The sequence below is a fragment of the Cryptotermes secundus genome, unplaced genomic scaffold (assembly GCF_002891405.2).
Source record: "Cryptotermes secundus unplaced genomic scaffold, Csec_1.0 scaffold579, whole genome shotgun sequence".
In the NCBI taxonomy this organism is placed as follows: domain Eukaryota; kingdom Metazoa; phylum Arthropoda; class Insecta; order Blattodea; family Kalotermitidae; genus Cryptotermes; species Cryptotermes secundus.
In genome coordinates, this window is record NW_019719366.1 from 905,195 (window position 1) to 932,916 (window position 27,722).

Here is a 27,722-nt window from a genome sequence, read left to right on the forward strand (position 1 = left end):
GAGTAATCCATCATATAACAAAGATTCTGAATTCAAGATTTAACAAGAATATATCGTATGAGGAAACCAAATGCTTGTACTCGGGATAACTTTGGTTCGATTCCCGTGAGGTCTATCCTTGTAAGGCCATGAGAAAGGTCATGTTTAGATCTTACTAACCCTCAGTTCGCTTCCCTGCATCTTTCTTCTGGCTTCTGACACTCAACATGGCGTCACATTAACATATTTTTCTGTGACTGTAAACAGTCACTACAATTGACAAAGCATAAAGCGTAGTTAAGAGAATCTTGCATACAAATTAATTAACGAGTCAAGTATCTTTCACTTAGCGGTACCACATTTTAAAACAGTTACATGTATATCACATATGCAATTAAATACAGAGCTGGAAATGGGGGAACAAACGGATAGACACCATGTGTTTAAGAAGAAAGCAGTATTCTGGGATTTGGCACCGTGTATATGTGGTGTTAACCGGTACCGGTTCTCACGGTCTCTTCGTCTGCGGATTTCTTATATTTTTCCTTCTACCCTGAAGATGGAGGCGACACGTTCCTCCGAAACGTCGGTTAACACCACATATACACGGTGCCAAATCCCTGAAACCTCAAATCTTACACCACGTGTTTAGTTCCAAAGTAGTCTGTTGTACAACGAAGCTTTTTGAAGTGCCACGAAAGATCATAAATTTCGTCACCAACATCGATACATATAAGGACGAATTTATGAAACTGCAATGTATTAATTTCGCTGACACAACATGTGTAGTTCACAGCTTTTCTATTGATCTTGAGAGTCTCCCTAGTTCTGGAAAACCATTTCCACTCCTGATTAAATATGAATTCATTTATTTACACATACAGCTAAATTTATTCAGAACTACAATTTCGTTTGTGTATACAATATTTTAAAATATATTATGGATACAGTAAAATTAAAACAATAGAAATAAGGTTTGTGATACACATTTTTCAGCTGCTCTTGAAGGGCGATGTTCATGTTCGTTAAAAATAGGTTTATGTGAAGATTGAAATCACAAATATAACATGAAAATATAGAAAGTCACTATTGACTTAGAACCTCATCCAAAACATTTCATAACTGTCTGACTAGCCTTACAGTCACTCCTTAAAAGTAAACAAACAAACGTAGTAACAGTTAAGAGCATATTCCTATACTAGAATTGTTCTTAGGCACTGCTAAATGTATTATAGGAGGGTTGAAAGGTACATATAGAATTTGAACCGTATGGTATGAAGGGAAGAGTTTATTTCGAAGGAAGCACAGATGGGAGGATAGTAACAGCATGGATCTTGAAGATATAGGATAGGTACGACGACTGAATTCATCTGGCACAGGATAAGAACTAGTAACAGGCTCTTATGGAGACGGTAATGAATGTTCGGGTTCTATAAAAGACGTTGCCGCACAAGTCTCAGTTGATAAGGCTTCTAACTCTGTAAGATTTGAGGGTTTCACGGTAGTGACTATGAAAAATGCCGTCTTCTGGGATGTGGCCCGTGTAGATAGTGTTAACAGACCGTTTCGGAGGAATGTGTCACCTCCATCTTCAGGGTAGAAAAATATGTGAGCAAGGAACTAGCGTGAGTAGATAGTTGCAGCCATCTCGATCGTGGATTTTTTATACCCTGAAGACGGAGGCGATACGTTCCTCCGAAACATCGGTTAACACAATATCTACACGGCGACATATCCCAAAAGACGGTATTCTTTGCTTCTAACTTCTGTTCAGGTGTCTGGTTCGAATCTCAGCGCGACAATGACTGTGCTGCCTGAGGTATTATGTGGGATCCCGCAGTCCCTACGGGCAAAGCTGAGATGGAATTAGACCATTTCAGTTGTCTTTTACATCCTCTCACAGTCATTATTCACTTCCATCCGGTCATTCGACGGCGCAGAGCCTGATTTTAAGACGGCATAGTGAAACCAACTCCGTGGCTTTTAGCCCGCAAGCGAATTATACCGACCGAGCGACCGCTGCTTGTCAGCGAAGTTAGTGTCAACTTTTGCGGATAGAGTGTGTCGCTACAAATAAAATAAGTAAAATTGATCACGTGGGTAATTTCATGAAGAGATAATAGACTAGTGGCTTTTGAAGAAAGGCTCAGTTAGTTAACGAACAGTTTGGGAAGTACTGAATTGGATTAAGCTGGCCCAGGATAGGGCTTAATGACACGCTCTGAACATGGTAAGGAATGCTCAAGTTATGCTCGATTTGAGGTTCTCACAATAAATAGTTTTGAAGATGTCTGTCTTCTGGGATATAATTCCGTGTAGTCAATGAAAATCAACAACCGTTTCGGAGGAAAATATCGCCGCCTCCATCTTCAGTGTAGAAGAGTAAGAAAATAAGAAAACAAAAAAACTACGGTTGCTGCTTGTTTAATGTAGATTATCTTCTTGCTTCATACATGTTTCTTGCTTGGTTTACTCCTCCAAACTGACAATGAAGGCGGTATGTTAATCCGAAAAGTCAACTGATTTTCACCGGACCACAACGCGTTAGATCCCAGAAAATAAAAAAAAAAAAACTCATGAAGTGAAATTTGGTCCTTTCAAGTTGATATCGAATCATGGCCAGTTACATTAAAACAGAAGACAATAGAAACATCAATCTGTATAATAATAACATATCAACTAAGGACATCAGCAGAATGAACTCTCGAAACGTCGAGCATACCAAATATAGCTCAGACAACAGGCGATGTCCGCATAATACTGGTACCTGTAGCAAACACGATTCCTCTTGTATGGTACTACAGTCCCGTGCGGTCCAAGGTAGAATTATCCATCTGTCTAATTAATCATGTACGGCACTATGAGGAAATGAGTGATAGCTCCACGTCCCGGCCGCCTTGCTCTCACCGAAACAGTCCCGGTATCCACTGCATAAGAGACTTGGCGTACACCACAGCCGGTCTGGACCTTATGTAGAATAGAAAAACTTTTTCCCGCTGTCGAAGGCCTCAGATTTTACGTGTATTTGAAACTTAGAGATATTTCGTAGGTTTCCTAAAACGGAGACTCAACCCACTCTAAGGCCTCTACCTATACAGGATAACATAAACACAGACAACACGTAGATCTACATCCATGCAAGTGGGATTCGAACTCATAATCCCAGAATTCGAGCGGTAGAAGACAGTACACGCCTTAGACCGTGCGGCCACCGTGATCGGCATTATAAATTCGACAATAATTAAAAATCCATAAAATCAATTTTTTGTTTTGTTTTGGAGCCCTACAATACATTAGGCCAAAGGTCTGTTAACAATCGGAAGATCTGGGTTCCACTTCAGGTCCCACCGGTTGTCCCAAACAGCAGAATACGTCCAAATGTAATGTTTCTCGAAAATGTATAATTCAGTATACTGTTCATCCAAATTTGACTCCTACAATAATGAAATCTGAGGCTATATCATGAACAATTTATCTAAGTGCACTTCATTTATCTGTTCCTATCACACGTGACAAATTGAAAGGGGTTTTGATAAGACTTGTGTAGTTGTGTGCTGAAACTTGGAGGTTACCTGATATGACAAGGCAGTTCTTCTTGAACTGAAAGACGTATTACAGTAAGAAATGTTATTAATGTGGACAATTACTTCTGCTCCTTCATATCAGACATCCACACACATAATTCCACGGTACAAAACATAGGTCTAATTGATACAGCGTTGTTAAATGACAACATAACCCACCACCTATTTCAGAAGAGCAGGTTTTCTCAAATATCATTCTATAGCTCAGTCGGTACAACGCCTATGATACGGGTTGCACATCGAGGAATTGGGGTTTCATTCGAAGCAGGAGAGAGATTTTTTCTCTCCTTAGCATCTAGACTCGGGATTTGAATCAAGAATTTACCAAATTTCATGTACCAACTGCCTTAGATTTCTCCGCGAAAAAGAAGGGTTGTTAACTTAATAGAAAACGTCTTCATGCATCTTCCGAACTTCATACGCGAATGCGTTGCCATTATTACGTCAAATAATTCGAAAAGTTTACATCGAACTCCCTACATGAAGGCCTGGATTCATTCTCAAGGCAGCCCACCTGGGATTTGTACTGAAAGGTGTTGCACCGAAACCAGTTGCTGTCCCAAAACTTCAGTTCTCTCCTCCTAACTAAAGTATATGAATGCTCTGCAATCATCTGTGGTCCTCAACATAAAATGGCTAATACAACAGATTCACTGGAACAGGAGTAGCGTAGCGACTAGCTACGGGCTGGATGACTGAGGGGTCGGAGTTCGAGCCCCGGTAGGGTCAAGAATTTTCTCTTCTCCAAATCGTCCAGACCGGCTCTGGGGTCCACCCAACCTCCTACCCAATGGGTACCGGGAGCTCATTCCGCGGAGGTTAAGCGGACGGGGCGTGAAGCTGACCACTCACCTCCAACTAGTGCCGATGTCAAGAAAATGTGGATCTATACATCCACTCTCCCATACACCTTCATGGCGTAGTGCTTAAATTCGTTAAACACAGGGACAATTTTACCTTAACTTACAATAAGTTCATTTGCTGCAGCAACGACAGCCAACACCCCCAGTACAATACAGCCGAACTTGTCCTAGTTACATGTAATCATTTCCACCCAGTCTAGACATCTAAACCTTCACTCTCGGCTTAACTTTTCCACGTGTCCATCTAGAGACGCGACGCCACACGTGGTGCAGCTGTATCCGCGGCTGAGACAGAGAAAGGAGTGCTTTACCAGCAGCACGTAACAAACGCTCCTCGCCCCGTATTGTTAGGCTAATGACAATAACAATATGAAGACTGATTGTACACGTAAATGGGGTGGCAGTGCAACAAATTTTTTAAGAAATTTGAAGGTCAAGACATCTTTGAAGGCGGTAACATGAAATATCAAGGACATGGGTTACAGTCTGTTAGTTAACGATGCTATCGTTTATGACAGGAAACTTAATGGATAGAAAGCAGTTGCTGGGAGAAAAATTGGTCGGGTAGAGCGCAGTACTCGGAGGAAGCCTGCTCCTGTGCTATTTTTTCCACCACAAATCCCACATGACGTGACCTGGGGTGGAACCGGGGCCGCCGAGGTGGGAAACCAGTGACTGATCGCCTCAGCTATGACATGGGCTCGAGGATGTGGATGACGATTATAATAACATGAGAATCGTAGTAAAATGGGCTATGAGGATGTGAACTATTTGGCCCAGCATCCTACTAACCGGCTAACTCCAATATTAGCAACCTCAAACAGTGGACTCCGTTAGGTTAAACAGAAAATCAGGCAGATACGTAAACACACAGTCGAAAAATGACTGTAGTTCAATCTTCGACATGCCTGTTACGAAGAACCTGCGTGCTTGAGAGACAAGAGTCACGTATAAGTTTCCTAAGAACTCAATCAGTTTATGAAAGGACACCAATAAGCGCGCACGATCAGGACAACAATCCAAAGCGCAACATTTAAAGAGGCAATGTTACTTAGAATTTATCCCACTTCAAGTCTGAAACTTTTGTTTATATCAGCCACTCCTAATGCACAAAGCAAGAATTAAGCTAAGTTCAGCAATGTGACAAACATACACGTACAGTTTTCTTCGGTTAATAAAGCGTTTCACAATAGCAAGCGCTAAAATTATGACACAAGTACAATTATCCGTGGTACTGTAATTTTACAATCTCTTTACCACCGTATTCATGTAAACTGAAAACAACAAAGCTTCAAAGATAATTGTAATACTCTCTCCTAGTCTCACATGAGTTATCCCGCAGGTTTACTAATATTATTAAGAACAAATTTAATTAAAGATATTGGCTTCGGGTTTATGTTTGTTATCGCATGTAGTAAATTGTCTTTCTTTCATTTTCGAACCAATCCCATAGTAAATTTCTATGTGACATTTACATTTCAAAAAATAGAACATTATAATAAAAATGTCTCATATTCATTATCATTAAGGTTATAGATACGAACTTAGAATGAATTAATTTCATCGCGCTCCGAAAGAATCCAAGAAAACATCATATAAAACAGATGCCAAATTCTTACATTTACCTATATTTCAGAAAGTGAAACGTCTGGTTTCGGCACACATGGTTGTGTTTCGAGATACTCCCGCAGAACAAAGCTAACGGTTCAACTGCTTACCACCCGCCTTTTTTTTTTAATTCGCACAGTGGGGCGATGGAGTCCAACTGGGTCCACTCGGCATGTCGGCCACTGAATGGCCTACTGTATCTGTGATCACGTTGATGAAGAATTTGGAAGATTGAAGATTGGCAGGGGAAATCGAAGTCCTCGGAGGAAACCTGCCCCAGCGTCACTTTGTCCACCACAAATCCCACTTGACCAGACCTGGGCCGCCGCGCACCACCCTCTTACTTCCCATTAATACAAACCATGCTCTTGCAGTCGGTACGCTGATGGCTGTTACTGTATTCATTTATGGAGACTGAATATTTTCCACTCCACGCCACACAACACTTTCTCTTTCATAGACACAATTCATCACACTCTAATCTCAGTCAGTACACTTAGACATACACCATAGCCTCAATTTATACTTAGGCCTCAGAATCTTCAGCTTGTGGAGAATTCAAATCAGCTTCAATTTCTTCTGGACTCCTCAAATCAATGGCAAACTTTTTCTTCGCAGCTGCTAGTCCGTCTTTAACATTCTCGCCACCATTTCTTGCCTTAACAATTTTACTGTACTCATTAAAAGCTGACGCAAGCGCATATGTCAGCTTTCGGGCACTATTCCTGCTCTCACAAACAAACGCATGGCATTCAAAAGGATGCTGCCCTTTTAAATCTCCTATTTCCTTGACGATGATCATAGAAAACACTCTGGTGTAAACCAGATCTTGAACACCGTATGATATCGTGTCTATAGGATGAAACATCAGGATTTCCTCCACCTTTTTCTGCGCTTGCGCTACACTGACACCTTCTTTAGAAACAATGAGTTTGACAATTGGTAACACCGTTCCTGCTTTCAGGTTCTTTGCTGCAGCCACCATTGCATCTACTGGTCGCCTCGTATTTTTAATTCCCCAGAGACCTCTGGCATCACGCTGACCAAGGTACTTGACTTGGAAGACCTGCGGGAGATCATCTTCTTTGTTTGCTGGTGCACCTTCCGTTGGTTGTTGCGGAGGCTCCGAACCCGAAGACATATTACGTAAAATACCGGGGTGATTACGTGAGGATATTTCGGCTACTGTGACCTTTCTTTTTGAGGCGTCGTACACATGACCTAGCTCATTCATATGAGAAAAATCTTGCAAAGTTCCTCCAAGTTTGCGCAAGTTAAAACTATCCGTTTCGTCCGATACCACATCACTAGATGGAATACCATCCTCACCTATCGACTCTAACGTTGTTATGGAACTGACGTCTTCTTCAACATCCGGTTTTGAATCCTCGTCATTTCCGGTTGTTTCTGGTGCACTGAGGGATGAATCGTTATCCACCTGTTGTTCCTCGCTTCCGGTCTCTTTGTTGTCCGCCTCATCTGGCAGTGAGGGGGGAGGGTTGCTACGTGTCAGAGCCTTGCCCAGAACCTCACATTCACGCTTCACAAAACCGAAGTCTTCATCGGCTTCCACGCCACTTACAACGATGGAGTTCTCTTCCATGATCTAAATGACAACTCCGTCCTTACAGATGTTCCAGCTAAAACAAGAACAACAACATGTATTTGTTTTTGTTTTGCTTCTACTGACTCATATAAATATAGTTTTCACATACGATGGCGAATGTAAAAATGATTATGATCTGTGCCTTAAAATGTCAATTTCTATGAATTTTTAAGGTTACATACATTATACTGCAGCTTTGAATTAGAGTTAACAGGACTACCATAAATACAATTCAATTCAAACGGTAAAAAATAAAGTAGAGCTATCCCTGTAACAGCCAAATAGAATGAATTTAAACACGTAAATNAGGTAAAGCTATCCCTGTAACAGCCAAATAGAATGAATTTAAACACGTAAATAAATTCACGCATTTATCTGACTGACTGAGTATGTAACTGAGAGCAGAACGCAAAGATTGAGCACTGAATTAACAAAAATCGGCCATTAGACGCTTTTCTGTATCATCTTAGTGCTGATGACATTCCTAGATATTCGCTTCGAAAGATTTACAGTAGCTCCTTATCGTTCTGCCAGATAAAGTAAAGTACAGCTATCCCTGTTACAGGCCGTGGAGGCCCATAGGGTGTGAGACATCGAGGCTCCCACATTTTCTAAACAATCGGCTCACAGATGGCGGTGAAGTTGTCAACCTTACACGCCGGCCTCCCTTTACCCCCTAGGAATATACCTGGTACTCATTTCTGTTAGAGGCTGAGTCGACCCCAGGGACACAGTGCGGCTGGAAGGATTAAGTCAACTGAAAAAATCCACCTCATAGGGAATCCAACCGGTGACCTTCCGGCTTGTTCCATATTGCCTCAACCAACTACGTTACCGCGTACCCCGTTCTGCCAGATGGTTACACGAATATTACATTCTAAATATCTGTTACACGGACTTCACATTCAACTAGGCCTATAGGCCCTAAGTAACCAGCACTGAATGAAATTCTTGTAAAGCAAGCGTAGCCGTGCTGTAACTAAATTAGAAAGTTAACAGTAAGCCTATTCAAGCATGACTATACTCTGTTTAATTCAGTGGTTCCGCACCTTATACTGCAAGAATTCCAAGGCAGAGCAGCACGTTCTGACTTTCGGTTCTTAGCGGAATTTTCAGCAAAATTCTTCTAACGAACCTTCGGGACCAAGTGAGCACCCCTACGAAATTCATTTCAGTCGTGTCCCGAGATGGGAAATAAATTGCATCAAAATGTGAACTATAATCTAACATGCGCAGATGCAGGGATGTTATACATCGCAACATTGAGAAGCAACCAGTAGCTCAGACTCAAACAATTTCCCAGTATTTCATGGAAACCGAAGATTCATTAGCGTGTTCAAAAGAGCCCTCCACTGGTCCCTGTCCCGAGGCAGATGAATCCAGTCCATAATATCCCATTCTATTTCTCTAAGACCCACTATAATATTGTAACATGACGGCTGAAAACCGGAATTGTGGCACCGGAGCAGCCGTCCATTGCTAGACAACGGCTCGATAATCATATTTCCGTGGCAACGAATATTAACAAAGGATAGTTTCCGTTACAACGAATAGCAACGAACGAATTGTTGCCAGGTAGCAAGTCGCTAAACAAAGTCATTCCCGTGAAAACACAAAAGAACAGAGGAACTGTTTGACATGGTGACTTCGATTCGGGTCGTGTGGAAGTTATAAAAGGCAGTGGATTCGTAAATGCGAGAGTAATAGAAATCAGTCCGAGATTAGTGAGAGATACTTCATAGATTCGTCAGACAGACTTCGTTCAGAAGCAGTTCAACGCGTTAGCCGTTACAATCGACTGTAATTGTAAAGAAGTGTCAATAAACCCAATCATCATATCCAGAATCCATTGTTATTAGTCACGCTAACCCCTAACACGTGACAATATTATCCTTCTTCCTACTTCTACGTCTTCCTAGTGGTCTCTTTCCTTATGGCCTTCCCATCAAAACCCTCAATACGTTTCTCTTCTCTCCCGTGCGTCCTACACGGCCTGCCCATCTCATCCTAATCCTTCTCATCCACAATACGTTGTGTTCTCCTGCTTTCAGAATGCCGGATGACGGACAAAGACCAAAACCACAGAAATTCTGACCCATCGTATAAAACACTGATTTTGAAATAACGGTGTTTCTTTTTATAAAATAAAACATACGTACTTACGTTATGTATTCAAAGAGGCAAGAGAACAGATCGGTGACATGCATGAACACGAAGTTATCCAATACAATGTAAAGGCGACAGCAGTATTTGCGGAACGCAGGCTGACTCTTATCAGCAGATAAGTTATCGCAGTCGTATTAGTGGCTGCCTAGGTACAATCATTCGCAGGTTGTAAAGAAAGGAAGTGTGTCCTCCAACCTGGAGTACGGATATCTTACTTTCAATTGTGCACACCTTATTGGCCTTGACAGACACAAATCTGACTTCATAATGCTAATCATATCACCGACACTACACAGGATAGCGATCTTCCGTTCTATTTCACCAAAGACTGATTTTAATTTCATATGACTGGATCACACGCTCACTCACTTATGGAGCTGAGCCCTTCTTCAGAAGCCGCCAATTGTGCAGCTACTCAAGAATTTCACTGCCGTGTTCACAAGAGCTTTCGACTGGTCCCTATCCTGAGCCATATCAATCAAATCAATACCATCCCATCATATCTCTCTAAGATCCATTTTAATATTGTTCACCTACCTACACCTTTGTCTTCCTAGTGGTCTCTTTCCTTCTGGCTTTCCCACCAATATCCTACATGCATTCCTTTTCTCCCCCATTCGTGCTACATGCCCTGCCCACCTCATCCTACTTGATTGATCATTCTAATTATACTTGGAAGTGAACGGAGAAAAGTTGATGGAGGTAGGCCTAGGCCTACTGGGGCTTTAGTGCTAAGGGGGAAAAAAATACTTGGAGAAGAGTACAAGTTATGAAGCTCCTCATTACGCTGTTTTCTCCAAACTCCTGTCACTTCGTCGATCTCAAAATTAAATGCCACAAAAACCTGTTGACTCTCCACATCAAATTTTATCGAACCCCGATTCAATAATTTCAGAACTGAAATTTCAGGACAGATAAGTCCACGCCCTGCGATGGTTACTGGCTTCGTATAAAGAAGGAAAACACGAGTAGTATCTATCTGTAATAGTTCCGAGTCTGCCAAAGAGTTCAGTTCTCTGCAGTTTATATGACATGATACTAGACGTCCTGGCAGGAAAAACTCACATGGCTCCTTCAGCTCTGTTTGCTACAGCGGGGCCATGCACTCGCTTGTTTCTGGATAGACGCCGGAGTCACGCTCTGCTGATTCCTGATTTACCGTTCGATTTAGTTAACGTCTCACAAAGCCTTCAGCTGTTCAACATTTTTGCATTATAATGAGAAACCAGGTGCGTGTTTCAGAAGATGACATCAGTTGTATGAAAACATCGATATATGAATCCTGCGAGCGACGAAATGTTACAGTCTAAGTTCCCATTAGCCTCGCCGAAAATATTTCATTGATATGCTCAAACCGAATTATAGATCTCTGTTTGCATGTAAATTAAAATATGTGCTTAAAGACACGAAACATTGTTCGCTCAGTTATATTAAAATATTAAATAAATATCTTGTGTATGAAAGTTTTTATCTTCTGGAACATAACGCTTTGTCATTCTGTGAAAGACAACCGATGTTTGGAAGGAAAAATTTCGCCTTAGAAACAGCTTCTGGTATATAATTCCTCGTAATCCGGTGACGTCAATCTACGTTTCGGATGAACATTTTACCTCTGATTCGTCTTCTGAGATATAACACTTAGAAGTCCGTTGGGGTTGAATATTTTGCCTCGGACTTATATCTGGTTACATGGCGGTATATCCCAAATGACAGGACTTCCCAACCACCGCTGTGATAAGCCGTACACCATGTTTATATGTTGGATATTCCGAACGCTGTTCCAATGGCGAGCGTTCTTCCCCGTTGTCTTCGTCGTCAGAGGACAAGTCCCGTTCTAGGAAAGCGATGAACGTGTTGTTTACGAATGCTTCTTCTTCTTCTATTCCCGTTGCTCCCATTTGGGGGCATCTGTGAATCGCTTTGCTTCACGTCAGTTTCGTAAACACTCAGCAGGACTCCTTGGACAGGGGATCAGCCCGTAGCAAGCCGCTACCTCCACACAAACGCACATGTTTATGAATATGCTCTTTATATTTTTACCTAATGCATTGCCATTATTAGTCTACACATAGACACTCTGTTCATACCACGTACAAGAGAAGGCGAGGCAAGTGGTAGGTAGAACATGTCGACGTTCACCATTCTACCCTACATTTAGGGACATATTGAATTTCAGTATGCCAGCAGGAAAGGTATGTCGTCGAACATAATGCTGATATTTTCAGATTGCACATTAGATTCGGGGCGTCTATGTAGGTGACTTGCCTAAAGCTAACAGGCCTTTTTGCAACTACGATATTGTCCGTCTAAAACGTCTCTGAGAGTAAGTCATATGTCCCCCCCCCCAAGAGAAAAGTCCTGTGGGTTCAACTAGATCTCAGATATGACATTTTTGCTTCCCATCGTGTCCTGAAAATAGAATCTAAATGACGCAACACCCCAGGTCATTATCTGATGATGACGCTCGCTTACAGAGGTTACACCTGCTCTCTTGCGTTCAACCGGTCCGGTCTTCATAGCCACAGATAAAACTTTGATAAGCGGATCGCAAGAGTGGCACAAGATTCAGATTAGTGTTATAAACTGACGGCACATAGACAGCTTCTTCACGGTAGGTTCCTGTACTCATGTTTCAGTACTGTAGCATCTTGCTGGCCGATCACACTGGCCGTGCGGTCTAACGCATGAACCGTCTTCGCCCGCTCAGACACTGGAATAGTGTGTTCGGGTCCCGCTAGAGGCATGGATGTCTGTGTGCGTTTATTCTGTCTTTGTGTATGCACCGGCCTTGCGACAGGCCGATCCCCCGTCCAAGGAGTCCTACCGACTGTGAACAGATTAAGAAACTGAAAAAGCGGCCAAGGTCCACAAGGCCTGTAGAGCCATAGCGTTTCGTTGAAGAAGTCATGTTCAATCATCACCTGCGTGTAACACACCAGGCATGTTGTTCACCTATGATTATTTATTAATCTGAATGGCGTTCTCACAATATGCAGGAAGTCAAGTTAGTTCACTGATGAAACGTGTCGCCTTCCGTGCACTCATCTGCAGGTTACACGCAATGCACATCCCAACAAGGAGGTTGGGACTCTGTCATAGGCATTGGACAATTTTCTTTTTAGTAAGTAGAGATGACGTGGCCGATCACAGTGGCCGCGCAGTCTAAGGCATGATAGTCTTCGTCCGCTCGAACGCTCGGATCGTGGGTTCGAATTCCACGCAAAACATGGATGTCTGTGTGCGTTTATTCTGTTTGTGTTGTTCTGAGTGCAGGTAGCAGCCTTGCGACGGGCCGATCCCCAGTCTAAGGCGTCCTATCGACTGTGCATAGAGTTAAGAAACTGAAAAAGAGGCCAAGATCCAACAAATGACTGTAAAGCCATAGACATAGAGATAGATAGAGATGAATGTAAAGTACTCTCTGCGCTTTACTAAGTAAGCACCACGCCATGAAGATGTATGGGCGAGTTGACGTATGGCTCCACCATTCTTAAACTCGGCACTAATGGAGGTGAGTGGTCAGTTTCATTCCCCGGTCGCTTTAGCCCGAGGCACAGAGTATTACATTATCAGCGAAGTTGAATTTGAGGCGTGTAACTTGCCCCCCTCACCTCCTGTTTCTGGTGTTTTGTTGCTTGTATTACTTTGCGATCATGAAGATGGAGGCGCTATGCCCCTCCGAGACGTGGAACGTTTGCCGAACTACACGGCGTTACAAGCTAGAAGTTAATAAGCCTACTCTTCATTAGAGGACTTGTTCATTTTCCGTGGACGATGTAATTGTACGAGCACGCTAAATACGGTAAGTAAAAGGTAAAGCTGTCCCTATGCTTAACTAATTAAGCACTACGCCATGAAGGCATACGGAAGAGTGAATGTATAGATCCACATTTTCCTGTAAGATTTGAGGTTTTCACATCGGTGACTATGAAGAATGTCGTCTCCTGAGATGTGGCGTCGTGTAGATCTCCTGCGAACCGACGTTTCGCAGGAACGTATTGCCTCCATCTTCAGGGTAGAAAAAGCCGCAAGCAAGGAACCAGCGTGAGCATCTGGCTGATGTTTTGACAGCTGCTTAATATATTGTCACATGTTAGAATAATTATAGATGTGGTTTGGATTGGTAATTGAATTTACTGACCACTTACAGATGGTAATTACAAGTAACTACAACAGCCTCACTGGTTTACACACTCTAAACATTACTGTAACTGCAGCACACATAATCTTATATGTCTTCACTAGTGGTTTCCTGGTAACGAATCCTAACAATGTCCTCTGCTTACGTTCTTACCGGCTGGCGAATATCCCACAGCTAATTCACCAATCAACTACTTTACTTCATTCAACTGAAATGAACTCATTAACTGTCCTGCCTATAACATCCTGGCACGGAGAGCACAGAAAACACTGTTCTTCTGTTGCTTTATCCATTGTTGCGTGCGTAGCTATCCACGTGGACCGAACGGAAAACACCGCTTTCTAGCCAGTCCATTAGCGTGCCGGCTGCTACCTAGCAACGGCTGTTGCCTTGTTATTTGTTTTGCTGTCGTTGCCTAGCACCGTGTCTATATGTCACAATATTGTGCGGATTACCATTATAATTTTCCCAAGTTATTTGTAGGTCGGTTGCCCTTCACTTACAGCTCCATAGGATGCCATGTCTTTACTGGCTGCTTCAGAATTATTAATGCCGTATTTGAGACATTCCTTTCTTTTGTACGTTAAAGTTCTGCTAGTTTTACTTTTCATATCTTTCCGATTATTTCAATTAATTACGCCTTTGTCATTTAGTCCCCTTTCCTTGATCTAACTGACGAGGACCGTCGCGAGAGCGGAAGGTACACATTCATTCACAAACATGGGATACTCACACAGATATGCTGTAAAAAACGTCCAGGAGTAGCGTGTATATTGTCACGTGATGGGTATATGAAAGTACCAGCACAGAAAAAATTGGATAAACCGAACGTAAATTCCGGTAGTGATGAATACAAATGGAGTGACAGGAACACAGAAGAATAGCAGATGCAGAAATACAACATTAAGATGCGTACGGGGATATTAACGGTTAGACTCAGAAGGCATTTCAGTACGCGACTAACTCATGATATGTAACGCATAAAGAATGGAAAACCCACGTAGAAATGCTATGTAACCGAAGATAAGATAGAATTATTCTAGTCAACAAGGGTGTGGTAAAGTAAAGGAAAAATAACGTTAAATTAATTCTGATTACAAATATGGGCGCATGACTTTTGCAGTATCACGGTTTTGTGTATCGAATTTTGAGAAAAGTCAGAGCATTTCTCACTATTTTTTCTTTTAAAGTTCTTAATTCCTGTCAGTCTTAGTATGAGAATACGATGTTTCATTAGTCAACAAAATTTTGTTTTCATTTAAATAACGTCATTATATAACATTATGTAACAAAGATGCATGTTCATATGTCTTACATACAGAAAACAAAAGGATTACATAGAAAACTATGCATGTATAATTTTTTACTGTCATTTTCGTGAGAAGTGTACCCGATTAAGATAAAGAAATCTTTATTTTGTATGCGTTATCGAAAGGTGAGGGGGCACGTGGTAGCGTAGTTGGTTGAGGCACTATGCTACAAGCCGGAATATCGCGGTATCGAATCCCGATGAGGTAGATTTTTTCAATTGACCTAATCCTTCCAGTCACACTATGGCCCTGGGGTCGACTCAGCCTCTAACAGAAATGAGTACCAGGAATATTCTTGGAATGTTCTTGGGGGTTAAAGGCGGCCGGCGCGTAAGGTTAACAACCTTACCGCCATCTATGAGCCGATTGTCTAGAAGATGTGAGAACCTCAACATCTCACAACCCTATGGGCCTCCACGACCTGTTACAGGGATACATTTACTTTCTTTTTATTTTTTACTATCGGAAAGGTGAATATTTGTGTTAATTTATGTAGACATCCGGAAGGACGTGCAGGACAAAGTTAAAGAGGAAGATGGCATGGAGCTCAGAGGCAGGTACATGCATTATACTGCCTAATCTGCGAAGAAAAGATCATTTCATCCTCCCTATAAGCCTAATATTTCCTTTGGCATTTTATATCCAAATGTTTGCACTTCATTTCCTCTCCTTAGCCAACGAGTTCGCAAAACAACGCGGGTACATTTCGTGATGCTGAAATATTTCACTTAAGCGAGCACCTAATGTAAGTACGACATTCAAACTAATTACGAGAAGTTTTTAAAACACACACTGTTAATACATGAGAATGCACAAAAGTGTGACAATGTACTCAGGAATTTACAGTCGAGGTTTCGTAACGGAGAAACCAGAGCGGGAGGCCGTACATACTACGGGGTCTGGGAAGTGACCCACGGTGTTCATGTGAAAGCATCAGAAACAAGTCAACACGCGATATCGGTCTTATGAGCCATGATCATCCGAGTGAGATAACAGGGATCAGTTAGTTTATTTCTTTGGCCGTGTCTCGTAAGAAGTTGTTTTTTGCATCGAACAGGTTAATGTAGCGGTGCTAATGGTAGACAGAGAATTCCGGTATGTTAGCCAAGGTGTCCCCATTGGACAGGGAAGTTCTTACATTTGCTGACCGGCTCACGGCGACCGGTGCACCGCTGGCTGCGAGGCGGATATGAATTTTGCCGATTGTCAGCAGTGGTATTTATCCTGCATGTTCACCCGACAATAATCTTTCTGATTTCTTCTCCTGGGGTTATTGGAAGCACAAGGTTTACAACAGTAACCCCTAAAGGAAGAGGAACTAAAATAAAATATTCCTGCACATCAGTTTCAGAGGGTAAATCAGAATCCATATAGTGCCCCAAACAAGAATTCATGGAAGTATATTTCCACTTTGTCCCTTAATATCGAAAATTTCCTTTAGCCTTCTCTAGTTATTACAAAGGAGGAGCCGGGATAGTTCAGTCCGTACAGCGACGGGCTACGGGCTGGACGGCCGGAAGTGGGGATGCCGGCAGGGGGAAAATTTTTATCTTCCCCACAAGGTGTAGACCGGCTTTGGGGCCTACCCAGCCTCATATCCATTGGGTACTGAGGGTGAATTTCCAGGGGATAAAGCGGGAGGGGTCATGAAGGTGACCAATCATCTCCATCTAGTGCCGAGGTCAAGAATGGTGGAGTTATATCTTCACTCCCCCATATGCCTTAATTATATAGTGCTTAATCAATTAAGCACAGGGTAAAATTTACTTTTTTCCTATTAAATATAAAGGAAAGAAAGTTTATGGTATCTTTATGAAGTCAGTTGTATTTACTTCCTTTAATGACTTTCGAATCATGTGGCTGAATTTTATTAAACTTTGTGAGAAGACCATACCACTGGAGGCAATTTAATAAAAAAGTACCAAGAAGTCGATTTTTGGAAAAGGTGAGAGAGTCTTCTCTTCTCCACAGCGTTCTGTGGCTCTGGTTCTCACCCACCATCTTATCCAGTGGACACCCGGGGGGTTTTATTCTGGGATAATATGAACGGGACTGAAGCTGACCACTCACTTCCATCCAGTGCCGAGGTTAACAATGCGAGGAGCTATACGATCACTCCGCCTTGCGTCTTCATGGCGTCCCACTTAATTGGGAGCGGAAACAACTTTATCTTCCTTACCTTTGTTTTATAAAAGTTATAATGAAAAACGTGGACCTAGTATCCCTTTGAAATAGGGCGGGGAAAGGTGACGGCAACTATCGCTCGCGTCTTCAAACTGGTCCATCCACTTCCGTCGCCTCAACACACACCTTCAATTGCTGCAACATATGAATGAACGCCCTCCCACCTCGCTGCAACGTCTTGAGAAAGATTCTGGCAGTGAGAGTGGGAATGATAACCCCTATATAAGAGGCGCTGAGAAAACATCTTCACTCACTTTCATAGTTGGCTTGATAATAAGTGCCTTCAATAATTTCCAAAGGCCATTTCCTGAATTAAGTAACTCTATTCCAAAGTAAAACATATTAATTTATTATATTTCACTTACATATTTAAATCATTCAGAATTTTCAGAGGCATGTCATTTTTATAATTATATTAATTTAAGGAATTTCATATTCAAATCTTTCTTACTTCTTATATTATATATGGATAACATGTGATTTTTTAGTAACTTACTTCCGGAGAATGTGTGTGATTTAAGTGTATCTTCCTGTGAGTTGCCAGTGATAAGTTCAGAGTGATTTGTTTACACTTAGCTGTGTGCTTTTACCGAACAGGGCAATTTCGGCCCTATTTCTTTCCGCTTAATTGTGCAGTGACACTTAACAGTGTAATTTCGGCGTAACTTGTTTTCACGTAATGATTCAGTCACACTGAACAGTGGAAGTTCAGTGCGATTTGTTTCTCAGAACGTCACATAAATTCGCAGTCACACGTCACGTTGAAAATTTTAAGTTCAGCGCGATCTTTTGTGCAGACATAATGCGCTGTATAAGTTACAGGTGATTTCTTTTCAGATGGTGTGTTCGAGACATCTTATCTTTGCGCCTCTTTTCGCAGTTCTCGCTACCGTAGCAAGTCAGGTAAGCACACAATATCATTTATTTACCTTCAAATATAATTAATTGCCAATGTCAAGCTTAACCATTTGAGGCCGCATATTCACCTAAATACACTATTTCCAAATTAAAATTTTAATTCATAAAACACAGGTAGGATCTCCATTAAAACGCCGGTTAGTTCAGGAAATCAGTCGCTGATTATTTTGAGAATCATATCCTACCCTTAAACACACACTCTGGAGAATGTGTGCTTCAACACTAAAGTACGTGGTACATGGAGTAACTACTTTGAAAGTCCATCGCGTTGTGAGACGTTGAGGCTCACACATTTTCTAGGCAGTCGGCTCACAGATGGCCCTGAGGTCAGCCTTACGCGCCAGCCGCCCTTTACCCCCCCAGGAAGATTCTTGGTACTCATTTCTACTAGAGCCTGAGTCGACCCCAGGGCAAAAGTGCGGCTGGAAGTATTAGGTCAGTTGAAAAAATCCAGTGACCTCATCGGGAAAGGAACCGGCGACCTTCCGGCTTGTAGTATAGTGCCTGAACAAACTTTGCTACCGTATGCCCCATAGACACTGACAACGCTGTAAAATAACACACGAAAGAAGAAAGACTATGAAGATTTTACAATGAACTGCTTGCAGAATCCTTGTATGTATACTAAAACTGTGGGCAGGCATGAATAAAATTAGAATCTAATTTATATTTAGTCCGCGATTACAATGAAGAAGGCAGAAGTGCGCATATGCAAAATCAGCATGCCTTTCTGGTGTTGCCTCTTCGAGGTCGGATAATGTTTCATACGACTGAATGAATTGCATAATTGTGCCCATAAACATCGACGTAACGAGGAAGCCAAATTCTTACATTTCCAACTGAAACATGGTTAGACAAATGCAGCACTTATAATTAGCATAAACAGCGTTCAGCAGGTCAATGAGATCTCCTTTCAGAGAGAAACTGTAACTCAAGGTCGTGGCAGCACTGTTGTGCGTCTTGCCCATCTCCGCCTGTTGCATCTGTAATTGGATATGAAATTATTCTGAGATGCAAGGCATCTATTAACGCCTATTTGCTTCACTGATATTTTCGTAACATTATAAACTACTGCACCAAAATTACCGTTGATGTACTGTCCGTGCTAAAGTAAACCTGACCGTCAAAAAATCTATTGTACAGGGTTTCTTTAAGCTACTTAGGGTTTTTCTTTTACGTTTTGGGGTGGGATGAGGCTCAGTCCACTTGTTACGTCGGCCACTAATTGGCTTATTGTACCAGCACCGGATGATAGATGATGACGAATGTGGAGCAGTAGGTGGAATGAGAATCGGCAGAAGAAAACGAAGTACTTGGAGAAAACCTGCCCTAGTGCCACTTTGTCCATCGCAAATCCCACATAACCTGACCTGGGCTCGAACCAGGGCCGCCGCGTTGAGAAGCCGGCGACTAGCCGCCTGTGTTATGGCACGGCCTCTGGGCTACATAACTAGGTAGCTAAGTAACCAGTCAACTTACTGAAATACCAACTGACCGACTAAAGAAGAGTTCTATTGTCTGGCATATAATGCCGCGTTGTATATTGAAAGTTCAAGAGATAGCAAGCAGAACCTGCTACATGCTCGCACCGGTTTCTTGGTTGGATTACACTTCGACCCTGAAGATAGAGGCGAAAAGTTCCTCCAAAACGTCGGTTGACTTTCAACAGACTATACGGCTTCATATTCCAGATGCCAATCTTCACAACCAGCCGGTCACGGTAGCCGAGCGGTCTAAGGCATGTACTGTCTTCGCTCGCTTGGAAACCGGAATCGTGGGTTCGAATCCCACTCAGGGCATGGATGTTTAGTTTGTGTGTGTGCGCGTTTTTCTGTGTTTGTGTACAGGTATAATAGGCCCTGCGACGAGATGATCACCAGCCCAAGGAGTCCTACCGAATGTGTAAGATCTAGAAAAACCGAAGTGAACGGAGAAGTTCATGGAGGTAGGCCTAGGCACACTGGGGCTGTAGTGCCAAGGAAAAGAAAAATCTTCACAACCACTGAACCTCAGATCCTATTAACCGAGTGATATTACGGTAGCAGAACCTGAAGTTTCATCATTGCTATAAAAACGGCTGCTAATGGTTGGAAACTTGTGCCAGTTGGCAACATAATCTCGGATACTTCCCTAACATGGTTCTCGGTCTTCAAAACGATAGATTCCAAGAAATTTTCCAGCCAAAATTTCAACGTGAATATCTTACATCCAAGATATTATTCCTATACCTTGTCCCTCGCAACTTTCTATGTGTAATAACGGGTTTAAAAGCTCTATAACAGCATGGTTATTAGCGCCCTGATTTCATCCTTCACACCACTAGATGACCATTGGGTCCATAAGCCACCAAGTTGCTCTAAATGTACGTAAAATCATAACAGTAAAATGTGATCTTTTACAAAATTCCCATAAAAGTTATGGACATTATGGGTATGCGATCTGGCGCATGAAACATTTGAAATTGGTCCTGTGTTCATGACTCTCAGTGTGAAGAAATCCTATACCCTCTCTTCAACTACAGACAGTAACATTACAAGAAGTAATTGATTGTTTTTCGCGAAACTGTGCAGAGCGCACGTCTCTCATCCGGTACGTGTTAATACATCGTACATTGGCATAAAAACACCACTGCTATGTAAATTCGTGAGGTGAGGACAATGTTCAATGTGGACCACTGGAACAATAACAACAACATGCCGTATGCATAAAAATACATTAACTTACGAGTATTATATAGACTAGAGTAACAGTTTGAAGTTAAAATAGTACTGAACCGCATAAGAACCATTGCCTCATTCTTGAGAACAACAAACAACATTTCACTTTATACTTCGGAAATTACGCGCTTCTCTGATCATGAACAATCGTGAAACTGAACCACCTACGTTACATAACAGCCTTTGACCCACAGCAACTTGCAATCTCTGTTCTGACATAAGCTGCTCATCCCAAAACAATATGATATAAATTTCTGTGCTCATTCGAAAGTAAACATTTTCTATCCAACATTTACATAGAAGGAACATATAATGTTCAGGGTATGTCCGGCTGTCCGTAAGTGTTCTTCTCAAACTAGTAGTTCCGTAATTTTATTACAATCTACCTGCAATCCTCGAAGTCAGAGTTTTTCAAAATTTTTCAAGTCACGGTACACCGAGCGAGGCGCTAGAATTATTAAGGCACACCATCAATTGCTTTAAGGAGAGATTTTATCATTAAATAAACGAGTAATAAGATTGTGTTTAAAAGTTCAATAGCTAAAAGTTTAATCACTTTGTTTTTTTAAATAATATTGATCCTGGATTTCCACGACTCTTTTATTCCACTTTCATTTTCTAGCTTCTTTTCGACCTTCCCCGAGACTCTCGCGGCATACGCGTCACACCAGTGGGCACAGGTTGAAAATCGCTGCTCTAAGTTCTTTGAGTAGGCACAAACAAAAGCACACAGTCAAAGAGCTGCTAAGGAAATCATGGTTACTTTGCTAAAGGCAATTTCAGTGCTTCGTTAGCCATTTAAATTAATGAATGCCTAAAAATACAAACAGAAGCAGGGGAATTATGCAGATGTAAATTATAATGGACAATGTTTTGAAATAACATTACGAGATGACTAAAGAAGGATTACGTAAATTTACTCTAATTACTTTTAATGTCTGAAAAGGCTAATAGCACGAAGCCATCGACAAAGCAAGTGAGTAGCTACACGAAAATTCAGCGGAGAAACTTATGAATGTAACCAGGAATATAAAGATAGCGTCCGTCATTGTTGAGTGTGAGAAATATTCTCAGTGTTGGTTCAGGGCTGTTAACATTCTAGTCCCTAAATTAATACGTTTTAATTATTGAAATTTTCTACTTGAAGAAAGTGTGAAGTTTCCCTTAAAAGTAAAGAGTGGGCCTATATCTGCACGAATGAAATATTGCCGCTTCCGATTTCATGTGGCAATTATCGATTCGACAGTCGATTATCATGTAATGTAGGGCAATCACTTTCTTGCACAAGATATTGTCAACGAACAATTAGCTACATGGGCTAGATAATAACCGTGTGCTCTGGAACGCTTAAGTTTATTCAGTGATGTAGGTCTGTAAAAAATTTTGCTTTATATTATTTATTTTTTTATATATTATATTGCCTGACACCATTTCTCCAACACTATGCAGTCTTGATATCGAAGGCATCGTTAAATAACCAAACAAACGAAACAAACTCCGTAGCCTGTAGTTCGCAAGCGAACTATACCGACAGAGCGACCGCCGCTTGTCGGCGAAGTTAGTGCCAACTTTTGCGGATAGAGGGTGTCGCGTGGTCAATGCAACGGATCACTACGGCAGATAATTTCGGTTTTCTAGACCGGAGCCGCTTCTTTTCCATTCAAGTAACTCCTCAAATATCCTCATGAGGCTGAGTGGACTCCGTTCCAGACCCACTACTTCTCAGATAATCTGGTAGCGCCGGGAATCCAACCAGGGACCTCTGGAATTGTAGCCAGGAACTCTGACCACTAGACCACAGAGGCAGTCATCGTTAAATAACCAATGAAAAGAATTGTTTCTGAAGGCGGGCCTGTAATATCTGTTAGATTTGAGATGTTCACAGCGATGGCTATGAAGGGTTCAATCCTTAGGCATATATATATATTGCCGTATAGTCCGGCGAAGTAAACCTGTGTTTCGGAGGAATCTATCACCGCCATTTTCAGGATCGAAGAGTGATTTAAGCAAGAGACCAATATGGAGCAGCCAGCATGCAGAGCCTTGTTGCATGCTTCATGCTGGTGTCTTACTTGGCTTACACTTCAACTGACAATCGTCATGTTGTCCCCCTACGACTATCCCCCGCAATAAACCATATGAAAAGTTGTGATGTTTTTTGAAGATATACATACACAAAACCTGAATATTCTACCGAATGGGACAATGTTGTTCTCAGCTCTGAATTTCACACAGCCGCCATCTTTACATTAGTAATATTGGAGTTGTAATATAGCATGATTTTGCAACCTCTTACAGCATGTCGTTCATACTGAATTTCACGAAAATCAGTCAAATCACTTAACACCTATCGCAGATACTAAAATCGGTGATAATCTTGGGACTGAATTAATCCATGTCATGTCGCCACACAAACATATGCCACTAGCTTTTTCCTAATTAAAACTGGTCTTCTTGTGTTTCGAAGTTGTGTAGTCTGATAGATGGTTATCAATGTTACCAACATTCACAACCGTGAAAACTTCAAACTTGCCATTGCTTTTCAGAATTTTGGGCTTTCAAGTGCCTTATCTTGAATGTCATATTACGTTAAGATATTTCTTCTACATATTGCACTGTTTATGTGAAATCATGAGAACAGTTTCGTGAATAATGGTGCTTGTGAAACAGAGTCTTTGGGCAGTATGGCGCATTTTCTCACAAAATTGCACAAACAGGAGATAATACAGCGCTCGCCGGTTCACACACACACATTTAAAAAAAAGTGTTAATAGGCCTACTAGACGATAGGTGTAATTATCTGCTCGTTTTTTCTCTACGTTTCTCTAACAATTAACCAAATAATTAAGTCTATAGAAAAGAGCCCTCGAGAAAAGAAAAATATAGTCGCTCCTTTGGTCAGGAAATTCACATTTTATTGGATTAGGAGATAATTTCTATGGTCACGAGATATCTATTCCAAATTCTCAAACCACATTCGTTTCAGTTACATTAAATTAAAAAAAAAGTAAAGCTATTCCTGTAACAGGCCGTGAAGGCCCATAGGGTTGTGAGACGTTGAGGGTCCCACATTTTCTAGACAATCAGCTCAAAGATGGCGGTAAGGTTGTCAGCCTTACGCGCCGGCCGCGCTTCACTCCCCAGGAAAGTTATTTAATTAATTCCTGGTACTCATTTCTGTCAGAGGCTGAGTAAAACCCAGGGCCTAGTGGGTCCGGAAGGATTAGGTCAATTGAAAAAAAATCCAATGAGCTCATCGGGACCTGAACCCGCGACCTTATCATCTATTCTATCCCCTTAGCCTCCAAAGTGATTCATTCTCTTGAGATTTTCAGACTTAAATTTTACACCATGCATTTATGATCTTCCTTTAGCCTGCTACGTATCACGCCCCCTCCAATTTCCTTGTTATAACTCTTATAATATTAGGTTAGGCGTACACATTACGAGGCTACTCCGCATAACATGGGGTTTATTCTATGTAGGATTTGGCGTTCTCACAGCGGCGATAATGAAAAGTTCTCTTTTCTGGGATCTAACGCAATATAGTCCGCTGAAAGTCAACGGAGGTTTCGGAGGAGAAAGTCGCCTCCATCTCCAGGGTCGGAGAATAAGCCAAGCAAGAAGCCAGCGTGAAAGTAGGTGGCAGCTGAGCCACCTGACTCACGCTGTTTTCTTGGTCGGCTTATTCTTCGACCCTGGAGATGGAGGCGAAGTGTTTCTCCGAAACGTCGGTTGACTTTCAATGGACTACATGGCGTTATATCCCAGAAGATAGAAATCTTCATGGAGTTCATTCTAACCGGAAACCGGAAATAAGTAACAATATTAGTGGAGTCGTCATTATAAAGATGAAATAATGACCGAGTCTGGAGTGTAAGTTGTACTAATTAAGAACGCGGTAGTTAAAACAAAAGTCACACAGGCATTACATCAATGTTTGTCTTGTCTCAACGATGTCATAACAGCAGGAGTCGATCGTGAGACCTGAACTTCCTTGCGCGCTTCTTTACTTTGTGTTAAAAAAATCGGAAATACAACAACATCACACATTCCCATCGGGATGTTCTGTGTTTCAGTTCCTGTATCTTGCCCAACAAGCAATGCATTCAATTTATGTTGGGGAAGTACAGTGGTACACGACTGTAATATCTACTCGTAAATCGGCCATCCTGAACGACTACTTCTGAATCTCTTCCGAATTTACGTTCTTCATTATCCGCGGGGTGTAAAGCCCTTTCAGACATTGCGATCGCGTGTTCGAATCATACACCAGGCATGGCTGTTTGTCCGCTTTTATTCTGTGTTAGTTGGGGTCTAGCGACAGGGCCGCCCACGGAGCCCTACCCACTGTCTGTAAGAACCACAGTTCCAAATTAATTTTGATGGGAAGAGGACAGGAGGGCTATTATTACAACCGATTTAATAATATGCAACTTCCGAGGTAGACAGAAATCCGTGTTAACTGATTTTAAGAAGTGTGAAAATGAGTACAACATCTTACGGGTTTTTCAGTGTCTCTCCGGCCATTATTTTTGGGCGGGGTGAGGTCAGATTGAGGTCACTTAGCACGCAGACCTTTCCTGGGCTCACTGCACCAGCTCCCGCTAATAAATGAGTATGGAGCAGTCGGCAGAATGAAAACTGTCAGGGAAAAGCGAAGTACTTCGTCCACCACAAATCCCACATAACCTGAGCTGGGGTCGAAATTTGGTCGCTGCGGCGGAAAACCGGCGAACAACTGCCTGAACTATGGTACAGCCCTCCAACAGTCTGCATAAAGCAGCAACACCTGAAAGAGCCCAACCGATTTCTCGCTAATGATCGAAGGCTGTGGTCTATTAAGCACATAAAGTACTCAAGATGGAAATATTACAGCGCCTCATGGTCAAAAGAACTGATGTTCGAATCTTCGCACTATTCCTGGAAAGCTATAAATATCAACGCATTGTGTAGAGGGTAGTAGTTGTAGGATGTGTTCGTGAATTGCAATGAATTCTGTGAATCTGTGACAGACAAAAATATGTTCCACTACGTGTTCTACTTTCCGTTAATGGGCATGATCTATAATAGTCTTTCGGAAACTATGGAACAATAACCAATATCAGAGAGTCATTTCACTTCTAATAGCCTGAAGTTTCTTATGTATTCTATTATTTAGGTGTAATTACTGTTTCATTTGATCTCATTGGAGATCTTAATACTTCCCACTTATGGTGAGAAGAGACATTAATAGATTCAATGGAAACAAGAGACAGGAATGAATTCTCGTTATAATCGTATTTATAATAATGAGAAGCAACTTTCAAATCAATCACAACCTGACTACATGATGACCATATGGGCAGAAAGTTAAATTAATGTAATTACGATTTACCAAACCACTTGTCTCAAGTCGCTATCACATTTTTTACAATAAAAGTGGAAAGACAAATGCTTACAGTGTCCATAAAAGCACGCCATAAACTAAAAGATCTTTCTAAGAGTTTGTGACGATATATTAATACAATTATTGGGTTTATGGGCATTATCTATCGTCCTGTTTTTATTTGAAACACACAACATTTCGGAGGCTGGATGCTTTCTCCGTCTTCGGGTGGAACCTACTCATTCGGGCCCAATTGATATCCGGACTGGAGACATTATCCCGTTTTAAATGTGTTTTAAATAGAAACAGGACGACGACTAATACCCAGAACCTCAATAATTGAAACAGCTCTTTGTTTTTGTTCCACATAAATAAACTTAATGTCAATGAAAATTATAATCCGTTCACCTCTTATATGGAAAAATCTTGATGAACTCATTTTAAGCTAGAATAAACTGGACACTGTCGATCGCCATGGTAGTGCGTTCTAAGGCATGATATGTCTTAAGCTGCTCAAACAAAGGGATAGTGGGTTCCCATCCCTCCAGAGGCATTTATGTATATCTGCGTTTATTCTGCGATTGTGTTGTCCTATGTAGAAGGAGGCCTTGCAACGGGCTCATCCACCGTCCAAGCAGCCCTTCCAAGTGTCTATAAGATTCATAATTTCTTAATTATTTCTCAGTTAGAACTGGTCAGACAGCCCAATCACTCAAGACTGAAAATGTTGGATGCTCTCAAAAATGAAGCAAAATTATTTGAATTAGTATTTTCTTCTATTTCGTGAAAAGACTTCGATATTTATAGATAGGCATATTACATCACATTTCTCGCAGCCAAATCAAGACGTGAACTAATTTATTTTATAGCGGGTTCGAGTCTCGAAGAGATGGATTTTTTCGATTAACTAAACCCTTCCGGCCGCACTATGGCCCTGGTATCGACTCAGTCTCTAACAGAAATGAGTACCGGGAATCTTCCTGGGGAGTAAAGCACGGCCGGCGCGTAAGGCTGACAACCTTACCGCCACCTTTGAGCCGACTGTCTAGAAAATGTGGGAGCCTTAACGTCTCACAACCTTATGGGCCTCCACGGCCTGTTATAGGGATAACTCTACTAGTATCCTCTACGTACACTGGTTCCCAGGTGGTTCGAAATTAACGTTTATGTTTCTGTTTCAATTGCTGCTCTGAATAAGAAGAAATTGAGTGAACATTCATATCTACAAAATGAAGCTTCTACTATGATATGCAGTGATAGACAGTCAAGCAGACGAGC

General features: G+C 41.7%; 1 protein-coding gene across 6 annotated transcripts in view; it reads right to left on the reverse strand.

The window, feature by feature from the left end:
* Positions 1 to 4,456: 4,456 nt before the first annotated feature.
* Positions 4,457 to 27,722, reverse strand: part of LOC111865036 — a 135,629-nt gene continuing 112,363 nt past the window's right edge. For 4 of the 6 annotated variants that reach the window (XM_023852743.2, XM_033751694.1, XM_033751692.1 and 1 more), the window contains exon 3: positions 4,457 to 7,674. In XM_023852743.2, the coding sequence (XP_023708511.1) occupies positions 6,561 to 7,637 (1,077 nt within the window). In that variant the 5' untranslated portion in view covers positions 7,638 to 7,674 and the 3' untranslated portion in view covers positions 4,457 to 6,560. Of the gene's footprint in view, positions 7,675 to 9,799; positions 9,862 to 27,722 lie in introns of those variants that run through there. The other 2 variants (XM_023852754.2, XM_033751697.1) reach the window with 2 other exon arrangements.